General features: G+C 34.5%; 1 protein-coding gene across 17 annotated transcripts in view; it reads left to right on the plus strand.

The window, feature by feature from the left end:
• Pdlim5 (PDZ and LIM domain 5) overlaps nucleotides 1-17,565 on the plus strand; it is a 205,717-nt gene that overhangs the window by 171,344 nt on the left and 16,808 nt on the right. For all 17 annotated transcript variants that reach the window (XM_048813629.1, XM_048813630.1, XM_048813631.1 and 14 more), the window contains one exon: nucleotides 7,194-7,368. In XM_048813629.1, coding sequence (XP_048669586.1) covers nucleotides 7,194-7,368 — 175 coding nt within the window. The remainder of the gene's footprint in view (nucleotides 1-7,193; nucleotides 7,369-17,565) is intronic.

Consider the following 17,565-nt stretch of genomic DNA (forward strand, 5'->3'; position numbering starts at 1 on the left):
TAGAAACTAGGGAATAAATTTCCCTAAATCCTTCAGTAGAAAGAAACATCCTGCCAATACCTTGATTTTGATCCAGCAATATCTGTATAGGAAAACTATAAGAAAATAAGATTATGGGTTTTTTAATATTATTTTTTAGTTGTGGTTGAACACAATACCTTTATTTTACTTATTTTTATATGGTGCTGAGTATTGAACCCAGGGCCTCTTGTGTGCTAGGCAAGTGTTGTACCACTGAGCCACAACCCCAGCCCTGACTGTGTTGTTTTTAAGGCAAGATGTTTTGGTAATTTATTATAGTAGCAATAGGAAACTAATACAGTATATAATAAGAAAAAAATTAATTTGTTTGATATATTAAGGAATAATTTTAATTGTGATTAAAAACATTATAATGTTTTTAGAAGAGTATTTTAGGTATACTGCAATATTATGGATTAAATGCTATATCTCGAATTTACTTAAAAATAATCTAAAAGATGACAGAGAAATAAGTAAGAAATCAAACATGATCAGTTATGAAGTCATAATGGTCAAAGCTTGATTCTTTGCCTTTGTTAAATTTTACTGGTTTTCAAAATAATGAATTGGTTCCTTACCATCCTGTAGAGATTATAAATGTGGGTTTTTTAAAACTCTAGAATCATTGTGGACTTAGAATTTGAACATACTAGATTATTTCAGTCCCATGTAATTATTAATAATGCTCAAACTGCCCTATCTGCTTCTTCCAATCCTTTTGATACAACCCCAGTAGTGTTGCCTGCTTTCTAATTTGAAACGATATTCTATACTATCACTGTTCATTTTTTGGCCCATCCTAGAATCACCAATTTCTCTAGAATCTTGTTCTCTTTAATATAGAAAGAATAATTTTGTATTGGAGTCCTTCTTCTGTAAGCAAACATTTATTGGGCAATAAGCCAGGGACTATTCTAGGTGCTAGGGAGAGAGCAATGAACGAAGTAGACAGCATGCGTGGCCTCAAGGTATGGAGAGACAGCTGATTAACAATTTTTAAAAAGTGTATGATACATCAGATGGTGATGGGTGCAATGGCAAAAGATAAACCAGTTAAGGAATACAGGGAGTGCTGGCTTGGCAGGGGGTGTGTGCGGTTTTGCATAGGGCAGTCAAAAAAGCAACAATGACAATATGGGAAAGAGGGAATAGAAGGCACAGGGGCTCTGAATTAAAAGCATGCTGGTAATTTTAGAGGAATAATAAGGCCAACATGTTTGTTATATAGTGGACAAGGGATAGAGTGGCAAGAGAGCATGGTCAAAGAAGTGGCAGGGATCAACCCTATGAGATCTTTGGGTTTAGTGGTATGTTCAAAGGGAGTTATTGGAAGGTTGAAGTAGAGGAATAGAATGGTCTGACTTTATTTTTGCTGGCTTCTGCGCTAGTGGCAAGGGTAGAAGCAAGGAGAGCTGTAGGCGGACTCTGTGGTAGCCCAAACAAGAGATGTTGATGACCTAGACCAGGATAGGATGTACTGTGGAGAACTGAGGATGCAAATGGAGTTAAAATTGCTCATCAGTTGACCTTATCAGGTTATGGTTTTTGTACTGTCATGTTATCAGATTATGTTTTTTGTATTGTCATGGGCAATTCATCTTTGAAAACCCAGCTTGCCCTCCTCCTAAGTGATGTGTTTAGCAGTACAAAAACATTACATCCAGTAAGATGCCTTAGATGACATTGATAACATCTGTTATCACTAATGTTTGCTCTTTGTGATATTATTCCCCAATTGATTTATAGTATGTGTCCAAGTAAAGTCTGACATAATATAGTATTTTCTCACCTAGTATATGTCAGTAATAAGAATTTTTAACTGTTAATTGAATAATTTTATTTGAACCAAAGAATCAACTAATTCGTGTCATGCCTATTCAAGTATAGTTTGGCCAGGTGCTTAATATATGCATTGAAATCTTCACTGTTATTTTAAATGCATTGGTTTAGAGTTAACTGTCATTTAGGAACAGGAATCAAGAGCACAAATATTAAATAACCCATCTTATTCTTAATAGAGTTAGAATACATCCAGAGAAGTCACACATTGTACTACCAAGAATTCTATTGCTCACAGAAAACTTTTTTATAATGTATATATCATATATACCTTTTAATGTATATGGCCTATTAGTGCAGCAATTATTTGAATAAACTTGATAATCACCTGATTAGGAACTTGAAATGATTAGAAAAGAAAACTAGCCCTCAGACCATTTAAAACTTGTGTTGAATATTTCACTAAATAATACAAACCTGAATCATCTAGCACATGCAGTAGCACAGGCCTGTAATCCCAGAGATATGGGGGCCAAGGCACGTGGATCACAAGTTTAAGTCAGCCTCACCAATTTAGCAAAACCCTGCCTTAAAAAATAACAGGACTGAGAATGTAGCTCAGAAGTTGGGTTCAATTTCCAGTACCAAATGATTAAATTAAATTAAAAACCTGAATTATCTGCTCAGGAAAAAAAATGCAGTTAAGATCTTTCTAGATTGAAGAATTTTCACTTTATCTTGCCAAATGAAATACCATAAAGACTTGGTGAGTAACAGCAAATAAGTGTTCTATCAAATTAATTAATATTACATGGTTCAATTTTTTAAATTCTTTATCTCCAATTAATAGTCTGTAGTCCAAAGAGATGGTTTTTCTTTGTAGTAAATTAAACTTATATGTAGTAAGCCAGGGATTTGTTGGCTTTTTAAAAACTCTGATGTATCAAGATGACAAATATTTTTAAAACTAGCAACTCAACATCATATTATATACTGAGTATATTTTACTTGGTTAACTTGACAGATTTCTTTAATAAGCACTGCGAAAGCATTCTAATACACTGCTAGGTTTCTCCCTCAGTTACTTTGTGTTGAATTCATTTAATGATAATCTTTGTAACCTTAGGTTTGACTATCATAGGGTCAAAAAACAAAAGAAAAAATAAGATGAGAATATATGCCATTCATAACCTTTAGAAGACTCATAAATAACAATTTTTTAAATTAATGAGTGAGATTGTCACCAGTACTGTTGACTTGAAGGGTAGCTATTGGGTTTGAATTTCTATGAGTTTTGTGGAGCTGAAATATATTTGATACAAATGAAAAGAAATTAATTTCCAAACAGGGTCCCAGTAGAGTAGGATTTGCCCACAAAAGAAGCTGAATTTAATGAAAGTTGCTCAAGATTAAGGTTGAAAAGGAAATCTGGAGTCAAGTTACTTCCTCTCAGTATTATCATTGTGACACTTTACTGACTCATTATTCACTTTGAGTAAGTCACTAGACTTTTTGTGACTTAGATTCCTACATTATGATGTGGGGTTGATTCAGCGCTCCTATCTAATGATCTTAATAGAACTTCAAAGAAAAAAAATCTTCTTATTACAAATAAGTAGATAGTTATCTTCAAACTATCTCTAAGGAGATCAATTTTTTCTGCATACAAATAGAAGATTTTTATAATGGGTTTCATACATGAAGCATTTTGGTCACTGTGCTATGGAAAAATGGTTTTCTGTGTGTAGGAATGCAGTTGTCTACAAAATAATAATGGAAGCAGGGCTCCTTTTGTGGTGTTTTCCTTCTCCTGAGACCTCACCTTCTTACACCTCCCCCTCCTGTGAGTAGAGGCCAGGGAGTTGGCACTTGACAGCTCAGAGATTGCCCATTCCTGTGCTGGAGTAGTGAGAAATTCAGTCTGAAGAAATGAAACATCATTTATTCATATGGGAAATAACTGTTCTTTGGAAATGTTCAGGACTCGGTAATTAACAGGGCTTGTATGACTTTGTATGTGAGCCAATGAGCTAGCAATGCAGCAACAAACGGAGGTGTGAGAATTTCTCTTATATCCAAAGTAGTTAAAATGAGGCAGTAACAGAAGCAAGGCTTTTCTCTCCCCCCCCACCCCCCAAAAAAGGAAAGCAGTAGAACCAAGAGCCTTCTTATGTTTTTAAGATATAGTCACATGTTTCATGTGTAAGAATGAATGCTCATGTTAAATGAGTTTGTCCCTCATATACCTTCTGCTTCAGGCATGGGCCAGATAGATACGTCCCATTTTTACAATGACTGATGGAGAATTACTACACTCTTTTATTGCTAAAAATGTCTCAGTGTCTCAGCACTTTAGGGCTTATGCATAGATAATGTGATAATACAAAGGCACATGGTAGATGAAAGGGTTTGACTTGTCTTTGAGGTCTGATTTTCAGATTTTCCAGTCAGTAACTTTCTCATTATCACAAATCCTGAAAATCCTGGACCTAATCCACATTTTTAAAATACCTGTTTGTATAGTTTAAAGGCAAAAAACAAAAAGTGATTTGGAACCTTCTTTTCCATTTAATCGATTAAATATTAATTTTTCACCTTCTATTTGCAAGGCAATCTTGTGGTAATAGAAAAGAATATGCAGTTTATGCCTATTTCTAAGAGTTAATAATCGACTGAGGAGGAAAAGTATTAATAGGATATTAATAAATACCAAATAAATTATACAGGAAGGACTCTTCTAGCCATGATGCTCAGAGGAAACTTTAGAGAAGAAAATGGTACTCATATGAACCTTGCAGAATGGAAAAACTTAAGTAGCAGTGGAGAAAGGGGCATTTCATTGACTGGGGGATCATAGAGGCAGGGTCTGGTATGGCATACTCAAGGGACAGTGAGTAAAATATAGCATAGTGTTTAAGAATACAGACTAGGAAGCCAGATTACCCAGTAACAAGATTGCCTTTTCTTGCTATGTGACTTTGGGCAGGTTTCTTAACCTCTCTTTACTCAGATTCCTCATAAGCTAAAAAAGTGGTACTAATCATACTGAAATTACAGGACTTTTGGAAAAAAACATGAGAATAGTACCTTTAAATAGTATTTGCACAAGTTTAGCATTAAACAAATGTAATTTAGTATGATGGTGATGGAAATGATATCTAGAGAAGAATAAAAAACAGTTATTAGGAAGATTGGAGTAGGCTCAGTGAGTGATGGGCTGCATACAGTTTGCAGGGAGGAGTCACAGTTTTATGAGCAAGACAATATGATCAGAGTAGTGTTTTTGAAAAAAAAATGTAGCATAACAGGTTGAAGAAGAGACTGGCAGCAGATATAATGATTAGAAGACCTGTAATAATCCTGACTTAAGGAATTCAAGACCAGAACTCAAATGATAGAACATGGGTTTGAATTAGAAGGGACCAGCTTGAGAACATGTTCTTTGAAACAGTTGCTAGGGCCTAGGGATGAAGCATCTGGGAAACTGGAAGCAGAGTCCTGTGCCTGCTTATGTGGTAGTATATGCAGGAAGAGGAAAGTCCATTTACTGTCTTAAATTTAAAGACAATAACTGGGTTTGGCATTGAAAATATAAGCCTGGATTAGAAACTAAAGAGCCAGAGATGGGAGTTGCATTGTGAGAGTAAATGAGAAGGAGGAAGCTGTACTAAGTGAATATTGCAGTAATTCTCTTTTCCAGTTCTGTGAGAGAAAGTGAGAGCCTAAGATAATGGAAACATGTTCCTGGTCTAGCAGACTTCACTATAATTTATTTGGTATTTATTAATATCCTATAATACTTTTCCTTCCTCAGTCGAGATCCCTGTTCTATGAAGTGCCATTTTACAGATGGAGTCTCAGGCCTAGCACCAAAGATGTGCTAAGTGTTCACAAATGCTGGGCTTCTGCATCTGTAATTGCACATCATAGCGAAACAGGCTTTATTCTTGTGAGAGAGGGGTGTCCATACAATTATTTTAATTAATCTTACCCCATTCCAACCACACTTTAATATAGATACTGTCAACTTGTGTTGGTATATATGTAAATATGTCCATCTATAAACACACATTCTGTTGTTCATTTGAAATGATTTTCATGTATTTTGTTGTTTATTTAAAACGATTTAGTATGTATCTTTTCGCTTCCATCATATTTTAGTGGCCTGTGGGTAAGAGGAAGGCCTTCTGCCGGTTTCACTCACTTCCAGTTTTCACATTTGTTCACTTATGTGTCAATCCCAGTTCATTCATTCATTTATTCATTTCAAACACTCTTGCAACTTCAAGAGTGATAAATAAGACAGTTCTTGGGAGCAAATTATCTAATTGGAGAAAAAGAGACACACACATATGCAGTAGAAGCAATAATAAAGACATTCACAGAAAATTATGGGAACATCAGAGAGAAACATTGGATCTAGAATGTGTAGAAAGGGCCATGTGCAGAGGTGGTTCAGAGAGGGTTTCTCGGAAGCTGACTTCTGGACTCAATCTTAAATAATAGGCAGTGGTTACTTTGCAAATAGGAAGGAGGGTAGAAAAATGACATTACTAAGAGCAAACCTAGCCTGTGTGTAGATAGCCCCATTCACAAGAAAAAGTGAGGCAGTTTGGTGTTGAAGCATTAAGTGAGAGGCAGCATAGGGGAATGATGAGGTTGTGGAGCAGGAGGGATTTGCATAGGGTGCTTAGAGGCCTGAACTCACTGGCCATGAACAGGAGGTCTTGAAAGGCTCTGCACAGAGTTGTGGTTGATTAAGATTTCAGTCTTAAGTGGCAGTTAGAAGGGTGAATTTTGGCAGATAATACAGAAGATACTGAGAACCTAAACCAGGACACTGTTGCAGAAATGGAGAAGAGGGAGCAAAATCAAGAATTGTGTGTGGTATACAAACAATCAGCAGGACCTGTTCTCACCAAACATGAGAAGGGGAAGGAACAAAGATGATTCTAGGTAGCCACCTTATATGCTTGGGTAACTGGTTGCATAATCTACTTAGCACAGATTGCGAGAGGGAATATAGTTTGTTTTTATCTTCAATACATTGAGGTTTTTAATGTGCCAATGATACATTTGGAATGAAGTCTAGTTAGTGGTTAGTAGAAATTTCTAGATAACTAGAAATATATCACCTTTGTTATTGACCTAGCCATAACTCCTCTTGGAAGCAGAGCAAGCATCCAATGCATACATTTGTCATAACTCTTCTACTGTGTTATAATTATTTTCTTCTTTTATACTTGTTGTATAACCAAAGCCCAGTATTTGGGTCATAACTTTACCACAAATATAAGACTGAGTAAAAGATAATTTTAAAGATTATTTGCTTCTTAGGAGAAGTTTTTATTTGACTAATTCTCATTCTGATTTATCTGTGTTTTAACTCCCAGCACCTTCCATTGGAAGAATCTCAAACAGTGGGACTCCCTCAGGAGCAGGGGCACCAGCCAACTCCACTGTGGGGCAGCCCCAGCCAAGTGACCAGGATACTTTAGTGCAGAGAGCTGAGCACATTCCTGCTGGGAAAAGAACTCCAATGTGTGCCCACTGTAATCAGGTCATCAGGTTGGTTATTTATTTTTGAAATTTTATCCAAAGTCCTTGATAACAATGTTGTTGTTTTAAAATATTCTATAATATTTGCAATTTTATTAGTAAAAATATTCTTGCCATAATTCTGTATAATAGTGTTGAAATAAATAAATGTAAATATATATTTTAATTAAACCTATTTTAATGAGAAGTAATTCTGGGCCTGGTAAAAATAAAACTAAAAATACCAATTGTTTCAGTTATTAATTCCTATCAGAACTAAGGAAAGATAGTGATTAATTTGGCCCTTCAGAGAATAATAAAATTTTAAGACTTAAAGGTACCCTGAAATCATTTATCTTAACTTTGTATTTTACAGATTATAAAAGTGAGAACTTTCATTTAGATGAAAAATAAGTAGCAGTATAAAGAACTTTAAGCCCTAGAGAAAAGATTGGATTTTCAGATACCTAAGCATTGAAAGATATAATTACCTTCAGATTTGTTCATAAATGCCCTAAATGTTAGGTTAGGTCATAACCTGCTTCTTTAAAATATTTTTTGCTCAAACCTATTTTACTGTTTCTTAAACTGCCAAGAAGGGAAAAATGTACAGATATCTTAAGTGAGTGTACTATTCTGGAACTTTTAAAATCTCTTAGCATTTTTAATAGGTGGCTTTTAAAATTTTATGAGGTGTAGGTCTAAGGGCCAATTTGCAAATATCTCATCTAAAGGACCTTGTTTCCTCTTTGTGAGTTGCCTTGTTGACAATAACAAATAATTGTTTGAAATTATTGCTCATTCTCTGTTCTTTTCTAAATCATCCTGTTTTTGAAACTGTTGAAACAACGGCTTCCCTGAATGAAGTTAAGACTTTCTTAAAACATAATCCCCTCCTCTAGTACAAAAAAATTACTTGGCATAATATTAAAATGGAACCCAAGCCTCAGTACTTGAATAATTCTTTTCCTTAACCAACTATTAATTAAACAATGTTACAAGAATATAAAACACACTACAAAATTAAAAATAAAATAGCATTTTTTAAGTAGTCAGTGTTGGTAGTGATGTTTTAAAAATACAGAAAAGCAGACACCAAAAATCAAATTCACATATAATCCTGTCTCCCAAGATAACCATTATCAATATTTTAGTACAGACTTTTAAAACATAGTCAGATATCACTTTACAGAAATAGGATCATAATATGGTATTTTGTAAATTGTTACTTTTCACTTAAGTCGTATTATTCAGAGTTAATTCTGCTTATAAGAATTAACCAGTTAGTAGTAATAGTAGTGATAGTGGTTATGAGGAGAAGGGACAAATCAGTACAAGTTTCCAAAGTCTAGCACAGTGTCCACATACAGAAAACACTCAGTGGCTTAACTGCACAGACTAGATAGGACTCTAGGCCAATTCCTACTTCAGTGAATTTGGTTAGAGTGTCAATTTGGTAACTCATTTTCTTAAAAAGTCTTCAACAGAGTTCTTGTCTTACAGGAAAAAAATAATATAAAATCTAATATGGTGCTGCTCTATCCCAATAAAAGAAACAATGTAATGTTTTTAAGTATTACCATTTGTTATATATTTGGTTTAATATTAACAAAATATAAAGGTAAATGCTGACTTATTACATAGTTACAAGTTTTTTAGTACTTTGGCTACCTGGACTGGTGTTTAGAGATACTACATTTTTTTTTAATTAGTTGCTCAAGACAATTCAATGATTTTGACAGATCATATATTTGATTCAAATGGGGTATGAATTCTTTTTATTTTTTTAAAAAAGCCTCTATGGAAACAGAAATCACTGCTGTTATTTATATGCTATTGTAAACAAGTACTAGATGAGATAACAAAATGTTAAACGATATCAGTTGCTGATTCATGTTGTCTGATTATTAAATTCTGTAACATTCTACAATCCCTACTACTAGTACTTTTGAAAACTTACTTAATAGGGAGAAAATGTGAAGATAAAAGTAGAAATTGCATTCGTCACCCCTACCTGCCTTTTTTTCAAATGGAGTGCCAGGCCAGGTTGCAGTTTTAATGCAGACATTCTATCATATGAACTAAATATATGGCCATCGCTTTTTGCTCCTTCATCTACTGAATTTTATATTCTGTATTGTCCAGCACTTGTTGTCACTTAAGCATTAAAGCTTCATTTACTGAGGAAGTTAATAGGATTGGGGATTAGTTCATGTCAAGATCATGTAACAATAATTAACATAACACATTTGCCTGGTGCTCAAGTGCTAAAGCAGCTTGAATAGACTGTGGTCAGTTCAGAGACCTGGTCAAACCATAATTCTGGTTCCCAGCTTCAGTGTCAATATTACTTACCAAAGCAAAGAGGCATTAGATCAAGTGACATTCTCTTGGACACCTGTTTTTAAAATGAGCTGTAGTTGCAAGTTTAATATTTCAACACAGAATATTATACCCTAGCAAAATCACTGAGAAGCAAACGGTTTTAGAATTTGTATTGTTAGTTTTCCACCATATAATTTATATTTGTTTATAATCCATATTGTTTTGTTTTATATTTACTTTTTTAATATTTCTAATTTTCAAAAACATTTTTTATGTAAGGCAAACTAAGAAAAATTTTGTGTTTCATTACATTTGTTTTTTTGTTGTTGTTGTTTGTTTTGTTTTGTTTTTTAAGATAGTTGATAGTTCTGGGGAGATGCTTAAAACCAGAATGTTAATACTGAACTAGTTATCTTTGTAGAACATATTCAGTTTAAAATTCCTTAGATAATCTTATTTGGATCTAATGTTTAAATATGTTTGACTTAATTGAATTTTGAAAAGTTTATGGATGTTTTACTTAAGCTATATTATGGAGACATTATCTTGACTAGTTGCAAATGGATAGGGAGTTTTATTTTAGAAACTTACTGAAGCTTTAAGTTTGCTGTGGAATATTTCCAATCCAATTACGATAGAAGTCCCATTTCTTCAATTCTTATGCTTGTGAATAGATTGACTGTTAGAGGGCTGGTGTAATTGGGAGCAAAGGAAATCAGACTAATATATACAAAACCAGGTTTTAGTTTTCCCCGGGGAATGGGCTTATGAACATTCTAGCTTATTTCTTGAGTGTTACTTCTAGTGGCATTAAATCTGTTGGCCATTTGTATTACATTGAGTTAACTGAACCATTTATGTTTAGCTTCTTAACATCTTTGTGAAAGAAGTGAAGAATTTATAGTGCTTGAATTTCTTCCTTGATATGGAATGCTTTAAGAAATAGCCATATTGCTATGGCTCTTGTCTTTGTCTGCAGTGCAGCCCCGAAACAATCAAATTCAGGCAACTTGTTCTTTATCCCAGGGAGAGAAAGAATTTTAACATTGATGGATTTTTTTTGGGGGGGGGGGGGGGTCTCAGTGATGTTCAAACTTTTCTCATAGGAGAGCCATCTCAGGTTACCCTAAAGAGAAGCAAGCAAAGCCCTTTGCCCATTTCATCATCCTTTTAAACCTCTAAGCACACCCTTATTTATGGCTCTTAATTATTGTCCCTTCTGGTTAAGGTTTTATTTAAAAATGTTTCCTGGCTTAACATGTTAGCCCCTGAATTTAAAGAAATAACTGAAGACACCAAGATTTCTGAGCAAGACATATACCAAGACTTTAGTATTTACTATAATGAAACATTGGAAGGAACATAAATATTTTACATCTCTGATAAAATATTGTGCTATCAATAAGATCACTGTATTCTTAGAATATTCCAAATGTTGTGTTAAGAATTTTATTAAATTTTCATATCAATATAGTGAAACAGTTGCTATTTTTATCCCATTTCACAGATGAAAAATTTAAGGCGTGGAGAAGTTACATGTTTGCCCAAAGTTGGACAGAGAGTAACTGGTAGTACTTGAATTTAAGTGTTGATCTCACTTTCGTTTTTCTTCATGTTTTAAACTACCACAACATAAAAAAAATTATAATATTAAGATGGTAAAATATAAGAATTTTTTTAATTTTTAAGATATCTTTAAATAATATAAGAATTTTTTTAAAAATCTGTTTTAGTTGTCAGTGGACCTTTTTAAAAATATATTTATATGTGGGGCTGGGATTGTGGCTCAATGGTAGAGCGCTCGCCTAGCACAGGCGGGACCCAGGTTCGATTCTCAGCACCACATAAAAAAATAAATGCATTGTGTTGTGTCCATCTACACCTAAAAAATAAATAAATAAATAAATAAAATATTTATATGTGGTACTGAGAATTGAACCCAGTGCCTCACATAAAAGCGCTTTACCACTGAGCCATAATCCCAGCCCATGATGCTAAAATATAGACTTTTAAAGTGTGATTCCAACCTTGTATAAAGAAAATACATACCAAGATACATATTTAAGCATGATAATAAAAACAGCTACTCTTCATTGAATATGATTGGTGTCATGACAAGAATTTCTTTTTTCTTTTTTTGGTACTGGGGATTGAACAGGGACTCTTGACCACTGAGCCCCAACTTCAGCCCTATTTTTTATTTTATTTAGAGACAGGGTCTCAGTGAGTTGCTTACTGCTTTGCTTTTGCTGAGGCTGGCTTTGAACTCATGATCCTTCTGCCTCAGTCTCCTGAGCCACTGGGATTACAGGCCTGTGCCACTAGGCTCAGCTCATGACAAGAATTTGATCACTGTTACCTACTGGATCTTCAAATAATTCTATGAGGTTTATATTATTCTCATAAATACTTTGTAGATGGGAAAACTGAGGTTTAGATTGATTTGGTCATAGTCACAAAGTTGATTAGTGATGCAGCCAGGACTAACACCAGTCTCTTTAATCATATAATACATTAATTAATTCATTCAACATTTAGTGTCCTACTAGTTGTAGGCATTGTTTTATCCCTTTATAATATAATATAAACAACACACACAGTCCTACTGCTTTAGAAAAAAACAAAAGGAATTATGCCTAAAAGTTATCCCTGTTTGACTTGATGTGATTTGTTTCCTTCTACATGGCATTTTGAACTTTCTAAGTTATTGCACAAGTGTATGTATGTGTTTGTGCTATGAATATGAATATATATGTGTGTGTGTATATATATATATATATACACATACACATACAGATACAATCATATATATTACTGTATTAAATCAGGAAAAATAGCATAATCTGGCCTGCCATTTCATAGGAGTATGGCAGGGTGCTTTATTCATAATGTTGAAATGTACAAATAAGAAAAAAATACATAGTAAATAGGTTGAACTGTTAAATAGTGTTACCTCCCCTTTAAAATGACTTTGTGTCACCTATACACATTCTTAAACTCATAGTAGTGACCCAAGGCTACTCTTCAGTTTCTCAGTAATCCAGGATTGTGGTCATTCTACAAGTAGCGCTCACCTTAGATACCACTGAAAGATAAGTGGAAGATTCAGAGGACATTTAGTCTTTGGAGAGACAAAATTAGACTAGTGTGGGCCTTCATCCAGTATGACTGGTGTCATTATAAACAGATGAAGACACTGAAACACTGAGGGAAGATCATATGAAAACAGAGAAGACAGCCACTTACCTGTACAGTCAAGGAGAGAAGTCTTAGAAGGAACTAACCCTGCCAACCTCTTGATTTTGGATTTCTAGCCTACATTGCCATAAGAAAATAAATTCTTGTTGTTTAAGCCACCTGGTCTGTTAAGGCAGCCCTAGCAAATTAATAGTTACACTCTAGTAAACAAAAAAACAAATAAACAACTAAATTAACATGGCAGTCTCATGGAGCTACGTCTAAGATTGTACTGGTACAAAGCAAAGCAAGGATCATCTAACTTCAGCAAATCAGTTAATTTGAAAGGAACAGCAAGTAATAAGATTCAGTAGTCTACTTATTAATACTTTTAAACAAAAAATGTCCATTGTAAACTTTTGTTCAAATTGCCATATTAGTACCACCGTATATACAGATTAAAAGGTATTCTCTGTCCTCATATATTTTATCATCTGAGAGAGTAGCTAAGACCCTGGCCCAAATAACCATAATGTAAACTTAATACTCTTATTAGAGTAACATAAGTTATATACACAGATATCCATTTACCCTTATATCTATAATAAGGAGTTCTGTATCATGATATCTAGGGATAGTTATGAGATAGCTGTGAGATTTTTAACTGTCACAGTTGTAAAGTTGAAAAATTAATCTTAATTCAAGAAGAACATTTATGGGAAACCACGTTGGTGATTTCTGTATGTGCCTATATGATTCCTTAATTTCATGGTCTCTCAATCCCTGATGTCCTCTACTCTAGTGATCTCTTTAGGCAATGTCAGCCACCAATCTTATCCTAGATTTTATCTTTACCAGTAATTATAGTTCCTCCCTAATGTCATTTCCACGCATCCTCTGCTTATAAATGTTTCCACCCCAACTCCAAAGGTCCTTTGAGCCACTGCTTATAAATGTTTCTTCCCCAATTCCAGAGATTCTCTGACATTCGTTTTCCCCTTCCCACCTAGAAACACTAATCTGTAGCTCCTAATTTCATACTTCCCTTTTTACCAAGTCAATTCCATAGTCAATTCTAATCCCTCCTTGCCATAAATTCTCAGTTCCTTTGTCCACTTTTACTTTGTCATTCATTTAACTGAACTACTAGCCTGAATAAAATCAGCTCTTGATCCACAGTGCCTACAGCTGAACTGGTATGTCTGGAAGGAAACCCATAACCACACAAACCAGTCTCAATTTAAATTCTTGACTAATAATCTCAGGTGTACTATTAATAGTAACAAAAGTCTACTGTATTTCTCTAGTATGTTTACTTCCTCCTCTCCCCCAAAGCCATTTTATATTTTCTACTTTTTCTTTTAAAACCTTTACTGCCTCCTTTCCCATTCTATCAGCTAATAACCTTGATTCTTCTTTCATTGTACTCTTTCATGTAGAAAAGGAAACAGAAAAAAGACAGATTAGAGAAAACAAATAACAAAATTACACTCATAAATCCTTCCTTATCAGTAATCACATTAACTGTAAATAGATTAAACACTAATTAAAATACAGAGTATGCCAGTGTAGATAAAGTTGAATAAGTATATGCTGTCTGCAAGAGATGTAGTTTGAACTAAAATGATACAAATAGGTTATAAATAAAAGAATAGAAAAAGATCTATCATTGCATCAGTAAATAAAAAAGAGAGATAATAACTATATCAATATCAGATAAAACAGGCATTAAAACAGGAAGTGTTCTTAGAGACAAGAATATTTTATAATTATAAAAAGTTTAATCCATCAAAATTTATAATGATTATAAATATATCCTAACAACAGAGCCCCAAAATAAGTAAAGCCAAAATTAGCAGACTAGAAGCCAGGCATGGTGATACATGCTTTTTTAAAAAAAAAACATATTTTAGTTGTAGATGGACACAATACCTTTATTTTATTTATTTATTTTTGTGTGATACTGAGGATGGAACCCAGTGACTCAAACATACAAGACAAGCACTCCACCATTGAGCTACAATCCTGGCCCCTGGTGCATGCTTCTAATCCCAACTTCGTAGGAGACTGAGGCAGGAGGATCACAAGTTCAAGGCTGTCCTAGGTAACTTAGTGATACTCTATCTCAAAATAAAAAAATAAAATGTGCCGGGGTGTAGCTCAGTGGAAAAGTGCCCCCTGGGTTCAATCCCAGTGCCACCAAAAAAAAAAGAACTACTATATTTAGGGATTTACATCTGTATAATCCTTTTTCTCATATAAAGTAATCTAATGTTATGAGGTACCTCCACACAAGGGGAGGAATTTTTTCTGGCCATATATACCAGTAGATGGATATCTTGGAGGTTGTACTAGAATTCTGCCTGTCATACCTTGTGTCTGTCTTCCTTTTATTAGTAGGTGGCATCTCTCTTCTCTTAATTACTCAAACTTTATGTGATCCATAAAAGCAAATCCATTTGGCTCTAACTTCTAAATACATCCAGAATCTGAACTCTTGTCATTGTTTCTACCCACTACCCTGATCTAAGATACTGTCATCTCTTACCTGAGGTAATAGTTATTTTCTGACTCATTTATCCCTGCCCCACACCTATTACCAGCACAGCTGCTTGAGAAATCCTGATAAACATAAATCAGATCATACACTCTTTGTCTCAAAACCCAAATGCCTCCACTTGTAATAGAAGAATCCTGACAATGACCTAAAAGGCTCTACACAAGTAGCCCTGCCCACCCCCACCTCATTATCTCTCCGACATTATTTGCCAGTTCCCCTCTTGTTTCCAGTACTCCACATACATAGCCCTTCCTGCTGAATCTCAAACACCTCAGGGACCTAGATGTAGCTTCATGGCACAACCTTGCCTGGCATGTGCCAAGCTGCCCTGGGTACCCCAGTACCTCAAAAAAATAAATAAATAAAAAATAAAACACCTCAGATCCTTTATACTCGCTCTTTCCTTGGCCTGGATTCTCTTTCCTAGGCATTTCAGTGGTTCACTTTCTCCTCCTTTAGGTATTTACTCAAAAATCAGTGAGTGAGTCCCTGACCACCTTTTAAATTCTCCCACTTCAGGGGCTGGGGTTGTGGCTCAGAGGTAGAGTGCTCTGACCTAGCACGGGTGAGGCACTGGGTTCAATCCTTGGCACCACGTAAAAATAAAGATATTGTGTTCACCCACAACTGAAAAATAAATGTTTTTTAAAAAATTCTCCCACTTCACCCTTATCCCCACATACATAGTCTCCCTCTCTTCTTCTCTGCTGTATTTTTCTCCTCAGCCCTCAATATCTAACATGTCATATATTTTATTTTTTGTCTTTCTCCCCCACATTAGGATGCACCTAAGTATCATGCAAGCAGGGCTTTTCCCAGCTTTGTTTTCTGCCGTGTTCCTTGTTCTTGGAACAAAGCATTGCACATACTGCATTTAGTAAATTTTTTTTTTAATTTTTTATTTTTAATTTTTTATTGTGGGTTGTTCAAAACATTACAAATTTCTTGACATATCATATTCCACACTTTGATTCAAGTGGGTTATGAACTCCCACCTTCACCCCATACACAGATTGCAGAATCACATCAGTTACACATCCATTGATTTACATATTGCCATACTAGTGTCTGTTGTGCTCCGCTGCCTTTCCCATCCTCCACCCTCCCCCCTCCCNCTCTTTAGGGTTCTGTAGTTTTCATTGTATAAGTCTTTCACCTCTTTTGTTAGGTTGATTCCCAAGTATTTTATTTTTTTTTAAGATATTTTGAATGGAGTGGTTGTCCTCATTTCCATTTCAGAGGATTTGTCGCTGATATACAGGTTAGTAAATTTTTGTTCAGTTGACGAATGAGCTTTTTTAGTAGGTTGTCTGTTAATATTGCTAAATTGAAACTATATCCCATTTGTCAAATCATAGTTCTCTTACTTTTCTAATTTTATAATAATCTCAACATAAATAATTGACTCTAGGGCCCGGGGTTGAGGCTCAGTGGTAGAGCATTTGCCTAGCATGTGTGAGGCACTGGGTTCTATTCCTGGTACCACATAAAAATAAGCAAATAATGGGGCTGGGGTTGTGGCTCAGAGGAAGAGCACTTGCCTAGCATGCATGAGGCACTAGGTTCGATCCTCAGCACCACATAAGAATAAAATAAAGGTATTGTGTTCACCTACAACTAAAAAATAAATGTTTAAAAAATAAGCAAATAAAGTTTAAAAAATAGACTTAAAAAAAAGAATTGACTCTAATTGTCTCCAGTATACTTTTGTAAAATTAGCAATTAAAATTATCTTCTTTAGAACTAGTTCTCTTTATTTACTATTATGTTTAAACTCATTATAACTTTGAGTTTATTCTTGAGGGAGCAAGTTATTTATGCCTTTAAAATATAAAACTATAGTTGGCCTCACAACTCTCTTAAAATGCAGTATTTTAAAGAGCTATAAATAAAAGATAATATTCAACAAAGGTGGAACTATGTGTGTGTGTGTGTGTGTGTGTGTGTGTGTATGTATATATTTTTTTAATGTTCTAAATTGAAAACTCAGGGCATAATCCACTGAAACTGAAGAATTAAAGAGTGACAAATATGGTGTTTCCCGTCTTTAGGAAAGTTGATTATTCTTTCTAATTTAGTATTCTCTGGTTTGATTCTCTTTTACTCTTTTGCTAGGTGTGTCTTTGCATGTGTTATGAGTCTGTGTATGTGCAGTTTCTCCCAAT

Source organism: Marmota marmota, unplaced genomic scaffold (genome assembly GCF_001458135.2).
Source record: "Marmota marmota marmota unplaced genomic scaffold, marMar, whole genome shotgun sequence".
Taxonomy (NCBI): Eukaryota; Metazoa; Chordata; class Mammalia; order Rodentia; family Sciuridae; genus Marmota; species Marmota marmota.